The sequence below is a fragment of the Polyodon spathula genome, chromosome 17, assembly GCF_017654505.1.
Source record: "Polyodon spathula isolate WHYD16114869_AA chromosome 17, ASM1765450v1, whole genome shotgun sequence".
Classification (NCBI taxonomy): domain Eukaryota; kingdom Metazoa; phylum Chordata; class Actinopteri; order Acipenseriformes; family Polyodontidae; genus Polyodon; species Polyodon spathula.
In genome coordinates this window covers 26,834,767-26,847,285 of record NC_054550.1, presented here as the reverse complement: position 1 = coordinate 26,847,285, position 12,519 = coordinate 26,834,767, and the positions used below count along the sequence as shown (strand labels likewise).

At 35.2% G+C, this 12,519-nt stretch overlaps 1 protein-coding gene across 3 annotated transcripts in view; it reads left to right on the top strand.

Moving 5' to 3' along the window:
• Nucleotides 1-489: 489 nt before the first annotated feature.
• The window catches only part of LOC121329523 (CDAN1-interacting nuclease 1-like), an 86,138-nt gene continuing 74,108 nt past the window's right edge, over nucleotides 490-12,519 (top strand). For 2 of the 3 annotated variants that reach the window (XM_041275123.1, XM_041275121.1), the window contains exons 1-2: nucleotides 490-658; nucleotides 1,034-1,139. In XM_041275123.1, coding sequence (XP_041131057.1) covers nucleotides 1,039-1,139 — 101 coding nt within the window. In that variant the 5' untranslated portion in view covers nucleotides 490-658; nucleotides 1,034-1,038. Of the gene's footprint in view, nucleotides 659-682; nucleotides 1,140-12,519 lie in introns of those variants that run through there. The other variant, XM_041275122.1, reaches the window with a different exon arrangement.

Genomic DNA, 12,519 nt, shown 5'->3' with positions numbered 1-12,519 from the left:
GGGGACTCTAAACAAACTGCATTTATTAGCTTTAAATTCTCATTAAATAATGGAGGAAAAACACAAATTACAAACATCTCACTATATACAAAAGTTCACAATCCATTATTAGCCTATACATTTAAAAAAAAAAAAAAAAATAAAAGAACATTCTAGACATCTGTAGCCTTCGATGTTTCATAATTGAAAATAAATAAATAAATATTGTGAATGAATGCATACGCCTGTAGTATCAGTACAAATATTCACTATTAACAATATAATAATAGCAGAACATAACTAAAATAAGAACACAGTTTCAAGCATATTCCTAATCAATTCGCACATTTAAACTGCACAATGTAAACAATGCAGAATGCTGGCATGCTACTCTTTACACTGTGAATGCAGATTTGTTTTCCACCGGCTCGAGCCTCCTCTGTTCCAATCGTCTTTCACAATACTAACGTTCTCTGTTTCTGTCAAATCAGCTTCGCTGTTACTCTTCATATGCCATCCCTGATTCAACTTGTCCGCGGGAAACTGCAAGGAAGTTATTTAGGGTTAACCGTGCCAAATAAATTCCTGGGACATGTACAATTCCAAATTAATATTTGAATTAACTGCAAGCAGAACGTTTTAAAGAAACGTCTTTGTTGTGACTGTATCGCGTTAAAAGGTAATGTGTTATTGAATTGCTGGCGTGCAGGCCCATGTAATGTAAACAGGAAGAGGGAAGAGAGGAGAGAGGAACGATCAGTGTTGTTATTTAAACTAGCTCTTTTGGGATGACTGTGCTTGTCTGTAAAATTCTGTTTTTTTGATAAGGGGGTGCATTTATAAAAAGCGAGGATTATCAGCGAAATAACATTTGATTTGACGTTTATTTACCTACTAGAGCTAGAGCATAAACAAGAGCAAGATACATTCACATCAGTATAGTACTACTCAGACGCTTGTGACGAAATATTAACGCTAATATGCACCTGAAATATGGACTTTAAAATATTTTTATATTTGTATAATTACGTGTTTACTCATTTTTATATATAAGGGAAAATGAAACTGGTTCGAGCAGAATATCAAGAACTGACTAAATATATGGAACACCTCAGACCTACCAGGCAGTGCATGAAGATGCTAAAAGAAAAGTTTTCCAGGTAAGTGTGTGTGTTACCAATGCCAGTAATTTTGGAGGTACTCAATAAGTCATGCATTTTGTGCAAATGGTTCCATTATCGCAGAGCGTCTGGAAGCTATTTACACCACTCCTGTAAAAATGTGATTCCTGTAATCCCCTTCTTATTTACACCACTATAAACCAATCTGTAGTTCTGTTGTTTCTGCAAGTAAGAATCTTACACTATTTAAACCACTGCGTATAGGGACCATTTTCTCAGCAGTAGTGTAAAATTGTAAACGATGCATTCTTCCTCCCTCGCGGTGCTAATAGAGGTTGTTGCCTTACACCTACGAGAATGTAAGAAATGACAGTATTGTCTGTCAATAAGAATATTAATGGTTATCATTTTTTAATATAGTTTGCATGTTGTAAGTCTGTTATAACATTTCTGTTTTTGGCCTTGGTCGTGTTTTAAGCAATGTGTACTGCTGTAAGTAAAGTCTTCAGAAAAAAAATATAAATTAATAAAAAAAAAAAAAAAAAAAATACCCTACTGGTTATTAGTCTACAATATGAGAATGTTTAATTATATATGACACAACATGGACATTATATACTTTTCTACGGTAATTGTAAGGGTTGGACAATGTCAGTCAGTCGGTTTCAGTAAAAAGTAGTTTCTAGCCAGAGGATTTGGCCAGTGCTTTAACATATCAATAATTAAAATACCAAACATCAATGTATCACTTTTTTGTGTCACCTTTGTTCTCTCTCAGATAAACTCAACCATAATCATATGAACATAGCCAGTATTATTTTTCTAATACATGGCAGAGAATCAGTGTTTGATTGTAGTATTTTATGTACTCCAAAGTAGGGCTAGGTATGAACTCAGACTTTCTGAGTAATTCTCTTTTAACATGTTTTTTTGTTGTTGTTGTTGACAGGTGTTAAATTAAACATAATAAGCCTATTCATTAATGTGTTAATCTAACAAGAAAAGCAGCCTTTCCCTCAGCTATACAGTTGAGTAAATTCAATGGCAATTTACTTATGCATAAAATGATTTAAAAGCCGATTGGAGGCCAATGTTTCGTTTCTTGCGGGGCACTGATGTTTTTACTGCTGTACCAATGTTGTGAAACTATAGTAGCAAATGTTACTTGTTTGTCAAGTACAGATAACCTTTCCTTAGCCTTGTCTTTAAAGAAATGTATTTTGTCTTGTCTTTAGGGAAATGTATGTTTTTGTCTAGTTTAATCAAAAGGTTAACTACATCCTGCCCAGGACTACAGACCCACAATTCACTGCAGAGATGACATATTTCTAAGAAAACAAGCAAAATGAAAATCAGGAAATAAAATTAAAACAATAAATAAATAAAAATAACATCTTAATGGGAATTATTCAGAAAACCCAAGTGAAGACTGCTACACACCGATACGTTTTTTCATCAGGTGACAAGATACTTTTGCAGTGACATGACCGTAAACAGCTGAAGCGCCACAGATGAGATGCTGCAGATTTCAAAACTGCCAGATCTGTAAAACTATTAAAAATAGCTGTTGACAAAACCACGATCAAGACTGGTACGTATTTGTCACATGATTTGGAAATTATGAGCGTCATCTCTGATGGTATTTCGGCATATATGGCAATAAATCATACATACCAGGCTTATCCAATTCCTTCGAAATGGACTCCCGTATATTATCTTTCACCTCTGTTTCTTTATAATTGCGATGATCTTTGTCATAAAGCACTGCAAATTTTTCCAATGCAAGTATTTTTTTTTCACCTCCGTCATTTTGGATACGGCTTCACATTTGGTGGACACCGTGCGTTGAAGCTGTTCTCTGATTGTTCAATTCCCTAGTTGCAAAAAAATAGGATTCAATCCTGTTTATTTTGCGTCGTCCTGGTGTCACCCCCGAGTCACATGTCGTGTCGCCTGTAGTGTGAAAGATATGTCAAAAGTATAGGTTCTGTTAATTTTGTCACTGCTGCACATTTTCGCTTGTCCCATTGTGTCTGTTCTGTAGCGGCCTTATCTGCAAATCCCTACTCAAAAGTTAGGGGGTTATGACAATGTGGATAAAATAAATGGCACTTTTTCAACAAAGTGAATTGCCTGTTCCTAAGGGAACTTCTTTTAAACTGTTTATATCGCACACAGCATTTGAGATACATACTTCATATTTTCAGTGGTGGGGCATTATGCAGGAAGGAACATAGACACGATTTGTTCCAAACTGCATTTAAAAGTGTTAGTTCCCTTGACCTCAAATCAATGTGGTTTTTATATTATGGTCACATGACTTTTTAGGTTTCTGTTATACCCAGACTGTACATTTTTATATTCTTTTCTATATTGGGTACACAGCTCTAGTCTCTGGTATTATTTATGTTTCATTACCAATATTGTTGAACAAATAACTGTTTAACTTTTAACCCCAGGCCTCATCACTGATTCAGACCATATGGTTTTTCATTTTGTTTCATGTTTGCACCAGCCATTGTACAATGCCACCCTTTACATAATGCTTTGTTCACCAAAGTGACTACCAATGTGAGAATAGCCTGTCTGTGAATATAAATATTAGGGCTGCAACGAAGGGTACGTTTTGACATTTGAAGGTTCGGAACACATTACCAAAGGAAGGTTTGAACCTTTGATGGTACTAATTTGCATAATTTACTGGTCCTATTATTTTAGAGGCAATCCATCTAAATGTAATAAAACATTAACATGCAGTTTGTACTCGTAATTGATGCTGCTTGCGATATATACATTAAGCTTCCATTGCAGCAGCATCTTATTGCAGCCAATTAAAAGAACTGCACCGTAATTAGGCAAAACAAAGCTTTATTTAACAGGCACGGTTCCAAGCAGGTTATCAGCCACAGTCACAATTTTACTACTATTAATAATAATAATAATAATAATAATAATAATAATAATAATAATAATAAAACCCTTATGCTTGTCAAGTGACCCTGGAGGTTGGTTGTGCCTCGATGATACATCAACAGTCGCTTGCACAGTTTGCATTAAACTTTTTTTTTTGGTCTTCTGGGCAAGAGGGTTTTCAGACATTTCTTTTCAATACGACTTATGCTGTACAACGCTTTGCTGTCATGATGGTGAATAAAGAAATTAAAGTTGTGCCTCTTAACACGAGCTGGAAGGGAGAGGGGCGGATGGTGCTTGATTTCCGAAATTAAAGTTATTAATGTTGGTGTAAATTTTGTCTTTCAAACATATTTTATTGTAGAACTTAACTTACATGGTCTTGTACACTATGTAATCAGTATCTATTTTACTGAAGCAGTACAACCGCTACAGGTACCCCCCCCCCCCCCCCCCCCCCCCCCAATAATACGCTGCTCCACACATGGCAGTGGCGTAATATAGTTGCAATATATAATGGTTTAGTAGTGGATTTTAATACAACAACTTTTGTTTTAGTAATATGCATTATACAAATCAAAAGATTGCATTTTTCATGTGAGTGACCATTTAATGTGTGATTAATAGTATTCACACATTGTTAAATGATTTCTGTTAAGAGGGGGGGAAAAAAAAGTGCGTGAATGCCGCCTGACGAACATTTGGACATAGCCCTAAAATATCGTGTTGCTTTTTTTTTTTTTTTTTTTTTTTTTTTTTTTTTTTTTTTTTTGGTCAATGAGACTTTTCTTGATTTGGAAAAACATGCAAGTGATGACACTTGTGGACACTGTTGAAACACAAAAATGGTGCTTGAAAATGGTGCGTCCAGTAAAAGTTTTAATAAAATGTTAAAAGCTGGCTAATGGCAGAACATTTATTTGATTGCACTTTTCAATTTTTTTGGGGGACAAGCTACTATAGTAGAATTATCACCATTAACTTGTGGCATTATATTTTGGTAGTAACTATTTTTGCTTTCTGAGATGTTTTATTCAATAGCTTCAGTGACTTGTGGCAGCGATTATTTGTAGAGTACTGGCAATTTTTTGTTTGTTTATTTTCATCTACATGTACAATAGCTGTCTTGTACCTTATGTTGGCAAGCACCTGATTTATTTTATTTTTCTATTCTCTGTCATACACCTTTTGGAAGTGTTTTTTTCATCTTTAGGTTGTTAAAATAAAATTTAAACAAATCCAGTTTTAGAAAAAGCTGGTACTGTTTCAGAACCTGTTAAATATATTCTCCATGTCCGATCAGCTCTGGGGACTCTAGAGGTTTAGTGATTGGAATGGCAGGAAATCACGCTTTCAAGACATAACGCATTGACTAGGCCATCCATCATTTGTTAGCATGTGCTGAAGCACTGAGTTTCTGCTCAGGATCCTGCGATTTAGTAAATATGTTGGAGATGAAAAGAGCTTACACACAAGGGAAGCTATCGCTGTCCTTCACCAGCCTTAGACACAGAATCCTGCTGAGAAGGCTGGACGACGGTAGCTCATCAGTAACTGGTCTGTCACAGTTGGTGGTGCCCACCGACCATTTCCTACTATATTAAATGCATCTTTAATATCTGCTTGAGTAGATTTAATGAAATAAAATTCTGTTTCAAAACACTAACCACAGTTTCCTCAAGTGTTTTACTATCTATCCTGCGACAACCGCAAGGAAAGAATACAGCTGAATGAAAGGGATTTACATAATTGTCTAATAGTCTTTGTGTACGTGACTCCCATGTAGTACAATAGGTACACTGCAGTCTTACATTGGACTTGCTAGCTGTAATATTACACAGGTCATGTCCAATTATTTTCAACAGACATGTATATGTGTAATTTCATATTTATGAAGTTATATTTGACCCTTTTCTAGCGTGCACCACACATGGGTCAAAACCGGCAGTTACATAAGGAATACACTGAGCCCCAAAGATAAAAGAAGTTAAGAAACATAGCACTTTGATACTAGATAATGTATTTTCTACATCAGGCTGAAAAACATGTTTTTGTATAAAGTTATTAGAACCAAATGTATTCTACTCATTTATCTATTTAATATATATTTTTTACACTAAAACAAATTAATCATGAGGAAACGATAATCTGGGAGTGGAAGCGGGGGTAAGGTTTATTTTTATTAAATCATTGTTCAAAACATACACAGTAAAATCCATGTACTGTAGATGGATTCATCTGTCTTGTAATCCTACCCAGACAGACAAATGCAATTACAAACGTGTACCATCCATATAGGTTTGTACACATTCAGTATATCAAATTCAAACATTCCTGAGTAAAAGAGGAACTGACAGGCTATATAGTATCCAAATGAAGACCATTGTAAAATATTTCTTTCTTGGTGTAGAACTGAATAGCTTGGACTGGACTGCATGCATGACTTCTTTTAGAATCTTCTAAATGTAACTTGGTTTGAACACCAGCTTCTTGTTCTTATTTTTTTTTGTCCTGGTTGCATACCTAAAATGATAATGTTAACTCATTTTAGGAATGTTGTGGTACAATTTAAAGGATATGTTAAAGTTGTTGCTGCTGTTTATTTCTCTTGTTGCATTTTATTCCCCCCCCCCCCAATTTATGTCAATATGAATTGAGTGCTTTTTTGACAGTGTCAAAGCTGCAATGCATCATTCCGGAAAAAGAGTATTGAATAGCAAGAATAAAATTATTTGACCTCCTGGCGTATAGAAATACATTAGTTTTGAACAAAAGATCAGGTTTTAACTAAGGCTCTGTCAGCTGTTACTTCAATCTTTTAAAGGGGAGGAGTGAGGGGCAGTGTTTTTAATTTTGCTTGGTCCAGGGCAGTGGGTATTAAAATCCACATAGCTCTTGATATAGCAAAACGCCGGTCATCTGTTTGTTTTTGCATATGACAGTGATCCGAGGTTTCTCGTCTGTGAAGTGCACGTAACACAGATGTTGGGGAGTCATCTGTCAGCTATGCCTCTCCTACGGAGTTTGAGTTCTAAAGGGAAAATAATTCGACACAGTGCTGTCACTTTTACCCTTTCACAATTGAATAACATGCAAATATTGCACCTCCCGCTTAGCAGTCATGTCCTGTCTAGTGTCTGTGCTGGCTGCAATGAAAACAGAATGGGTGCATCTAGGCCTGTAGGCTGTGACATCAGTTGCACTATCGGACATTTGAATTGGAAATGGTCTGCTCCTATGGGTTTTATATCTCCCAGTGCAGTGGCGATACATTCCTGTAGGTTTTTGTCTTCTGAGAGGCCTCTTTGGCCTTTCCCTGTCCTATGAATGGATTTGGTTGTAATGATTACTCTGTCTTTTAAAACTGTATTGTTAATTTTGCATACATCCCTTGAGTAAAAATTGGCAGATGCTTTTGTCTTGGAAGTGTTGAAAAGGAAAGTGCAAGAGCAGAAGTAAGAGGCAGCAGTGCTCCAGTTCGCAGTCCCCGAACATTTTGGAAATAGCTAATGTGCAGTTTTCATCAGTGCTTAGGCGGGGCACAATATGGTGCCTGTGGCTCATTGGGGAATATGAATGTTGATTAAGCATGCTCTCAGGCTTTGAAATTCAGAAGTAGTGTCAGAATAATGGATGTTAAGCAAATGTCAAGCATTTGGTAATTTCTCTGTTATTTGGGTTTTATCTACCATGATCAGTCGTATAAACTAGTGCTTTTCTGTTGTGGCATGTGCCATTGATATGGTAATTAACTGGCAGGAGAGACTTTGTTTTTAATGGTAATATTTTAACTGTGTATAATTTGTGACCACTCCACAATTATTCATTTGGTTATGATGTTAATTTTGTGTTCCATGCTACTTAATATGAGGAGGAAAAAAAAAAAAAAATCTGGGGATTTTAGGAAGATTTATATTTCATTAAAAATAAGCTTATTGTTTAACATATTGAACAGCAGCTATTCTTGTAAGTCTAGTGTGCAGTGCGCTGTTTCTCCACAGTTGGTTGTAACTACGAGTTAGGAAAATATGTATTTTTAAACTGAATTGTATTGTAAGCAATCCCCCCCCCCCCAAAATAAATAAATAAATAAATAGAAAAATAAAATATTTTTAGGCAGTAAAGCTTTATAGCCTCATGCTGTGAGAAGTTAAAATGTAGCTGGTTTGGCATATGGAAAAGCATATGGATGGAATTTCTTTTCTGATTGTATATTTTTGTTATTCTAATGTGAACATCAAAGAGATTAACAAAGTTGATCAGCATACACATAGATATACTTAGTGTTTTACTTGCAGTTTAATGCGCCCAGGATACTGTAATGTAGCTTGGATTCTGGAAGACACACATGTGGAAACTATTTATCTTTCTTCAAATTGAGGAGGATTCGGGTGAGCTCCAGAATCCCCCCAAACTGCATAGGTCTGAATATAATTATATTGTTCCCTAAACTAGTTTAAAGCAAATTGGTAATATTTATACCTGGGCAGTCCACAAACCGCAGTTTAGAATGTATTAAAAGCCAGGGGTGCGTTCAACTAGGCGAACGTTTACAAACTTGTTTGTGTTCTGTTCGTCGCTAATGGTGGCGAACACTCTAAAGAGGCAGTTTAATGCAAACAAAAATGGCTACTGGGTGGGAGAACATTTCTTTGACTTGGCGATGGACAAGTTTTGTCAATGTATGACAAAGCAAGAAGCAGAAAGAATATATTATATTATATGTTATGTTTATAAGATAATGTGAATTAAAAACATGTTTTTTTTATATATAAAATTGGTAAAACATGTTTAAAAATGATCAAATATCTAGTCCTATGTATATTGCTGATGATAAATATTAACGAATTAGTCTAAAGTGCTCTAATATGTAATTTGTATAAGGGTCCATTTACATAATTTAAACTTGAGTTTATAAATGGTTACAAAACAGTTATTTATTAAACCACGGGATTTATACATACAAAGTTGCAAGATAGTATACTGCAGTAAATTCAAAGTTGTTAATTAAACTGCAACGTAGGCTGATACTAGCAAAACAAACAAAAAATAAAGTTGGTGAATGTAAGAATGTTTATGAAAATAAGCAAAGCACTTATTTTAGTGGTGCCTCTCATTTTTAAATTCATAAACGTTATTAAGGTCACCAACCTTGTCCGTTGCTGCACCGTCAAGTTTTTTTTTTTTTTTAACCTGTTAGTGTTAACCGCCATAGAAATCCAAGAAGAAAGAGAGAAATCCACATTTCTCAGAATCCAGTCAAATAAAAGAATAACAATACAAAAAAAAAGACATACTTAGCCCGAAAATGGCAGAATAGGTGTAGCGCCACTACGGCTGAGCCGTCATGTATTGCGTTGTAGGTTTCACTATTAAATTATGCGATGATTAAACTATTTCAGAAGTCACGTAGAGTTTCTCATGTTTTATTAGACTACTCAATATAAAACATTGTAGAGGCGGCGGAACTGGAGAGCCAATCCTGCTTTAGGACGGCAGCACTATTCTCCCAAATAGGGGGTCACACAGTAAAAGAGAGCATAAGGGTTTGGAGGGGTGCTAGAAAAGAGGAGTCAGGTTTTCTTAATGAAAAGTGGAAGGCATCCTCTCGGCGTGTAACCTCGATTAGAGACAAACGGAACGGTGCTGAGAAATAGAGAACTGGATTAGAGAGCGTGGCTGCAGTTGATGGCAACCGGAGAGTCATATACAGCACAGCACTCGGTTGCCTGTTGTTCAGTTCTGTGTTTGCAAACAAAAATTGAGTTACCTCTGAATCCCTGTCTCGCTTTGCTCATTTCTTAGATTGCTACTATATTTATTAGGCGGATGCTTTTATAAGTGACGTTACGTTAAAAATTGAAACCACGTGAACACTAATAAGGTCGCTATCATCAATGAATTAGTCTAATATGACTAATGAAGCCATTAGCGCAGATAAATCCAGTTGGTCTAAGCGCCATTTTTAAATGTTTGTGGAATGTTCAGTAAACCGTTCAACTAGCCTAACACAGTTCACTGTGAACGCTCGCCTAGCTGAACACACACCAGTTTTTCTTAAATCCAAAATTCTACTCAACCAAAATACTTTACTATCATTATTTCAAAAATGATTTGCTGACCCAAATTCAACACCTGCGTTTTTTTTTTTTTTTTTTTTTTTTGAAGGAATCAGTAGTATGTTACTGACTGGTGCAGTTTTCTTTATTTTTCTTTTACTTTTAGTGTTCTGAATTTTTTATTTTTTTTTTGTTCTCAGTATGTTTTCCTTTTAAACACTTTAACAGTAACACAGTATTTATTGCACTGGTATCTTCAGACAAACTGTACTGCTTTGAATTTTGTAAAATTGCAACGCCATCTGCTTTACTTTCAACTTTGTCTGAACTGTTTAAAACACTTCTCCATCACTCGTGCTATAAGCAACTTTGACAGGTCTTGTGAAACAAGATAAAATCTTATTTAAAGGGACAGTATCCTTTGCCAGCTTGTGTAATCATAGTGAACACCAATACCAGTAGCCTTGGAACTGCTAACAGGTGACTGGACAGTGTTTTTCTTTTCTGTTTTAGCAAGTATTTGACTTTTTTTTTTTTTGTTTATGTAGTTAAACTAATATTATAGGTGTGGATAAAGCATCCCTTTAGTCTCGGGCTTCTGCAGCCAATTTTTAATTGGGTTTAATTTAGCAAAGTGCTTTTGGAATATGGACCTAAATGTCCATTAAAAACATGCAGTAAATAATAATATTTTGGTATAAAATTTGTACATCACTGAGAAGCTTGACATTAAAAAAATAAATAAAAAATTGTTGAATCTTTAGAATTCTTTTTTTCATAGAATTACTAAATTAGGTGTATTAAAGGTGACATTTAGAACAAAAAGAAAAGACTCCTCCAGATTTTATGGACAGATTTTGAACTGATGTCTCAAATAAAATGGCCTTTGTTAAATGGCCAACCAGTGTTTTTTTTTTTTTTTTTTTTTTTTCTTTTCTTGACTTGGATGCAAATGCAACACAAATATCTTGTTTCTTACTGCCTTTCAGTGTGAATTTCTTTTATTTTTACTTATAGGTGATGGATTTATAGTGTATTTTATAGTGATTTATAGTGTTAATGAGTCACAGACCAGTACTAAAGTGTCAAGCTACCTCACAATGTTTTCTAAGTGTATATTTTTCCATGCCTTAAGGGGTTTCTCATTATAGATGAGGGTTTGTTCATTCTGCATACATATTGAAGTCAAGGTCTTGTTTGAGCCAAAAATGCAACTAATTGTGATGAAGAATTTAGCACTGTATGTCTCATGAGGAAAATAGTCCACTTGAGGTTAAAGGAAACCTTATTTCTCTTGTGACTGGGTTGGGACATTGGCCTAATGCAGGGGTCTCCAATGCTGGTCCTGGGGGGCTGTTGTCCTTCCTGGTTTGTGTTCCAACTGTACCCTAAATTACTTAATTGAACAAATTAAGTGCTTATTAGAAGCTTAATTAGTTAAATTAATTAATTTAGTGTAAAATTGGAACAAAAATCAGGAGGGACACTGGCTCTCCAGGACCAGGATTGGAGACCCCTGGCCTAATGGATAGCAATGGGGTGCAAGCTTAAACTATTATGCTGCTTTTTAGCACTTTCACAGTGATAATATGGGGTAGTAAACATGACTCTGTATGTGGAGAAACAGTGCTGTAGAATTTGTTAAATGCTTCAACAGTAAATAATGATGTTAATAATAATGGTTTGGGCAATACGATCTTGCGGTCTGTTATTGATGACAGATTTTTATATTTAAACTCTTCTTTTTGATGTTGTGCCTAATAAAACAGTGCATCTTACTACTTTGTGCAAATTGATATCTTTATTTGTGTTTTTAGTACCTTTGTGTATATTAAACAACCTGCTCCTTTTTGATATTATGTCCTTTCCTAGGCTGGAAAAAAGCAGAAACCAGATACCTTTCTTAGCTGATTTTCTCCAGGAGTCCTCAGAACTTTAACTAACTGGTCCTTTTATGTTTATGACTCCTTTGTTGTCTGTCCCTGAATCTTTTTTCTTTTGTGTGAGGACTGCTTAAAGTACAGTACCTGACTTGAAAAAGGTTACGACGTGTTTGAAGACAGACAAAATCGGAGTAATCTTAAAGCACCACTAGAACAAAATCATGTTTTTCAGCAAATCATGGTAAATGACAATTCACCAGTCTTGAAGAGGCAAGCTTTGCTCGCCTAATAAAATCAGTTTAATCGCTTAAGTTGCTAGTGGATATGATATTTAGTCTGAACTGAGATTCAAGCAACAATACACTATTCAAACTGCATACTACTGTAACTGGTGCACCACTGCTTCATGTTTTTTGGTAAGTGTTATTGATCATAAATTAGAAACTTTTTTTATAGTGTATATTGTTCTGGTTTCTAGCAACTATTTTCCGATAGGTCTCAGAACAAAACTGAAAAATATCCACGAATAATCAATAGGAAATCAGACTTCCATATAATATGCAG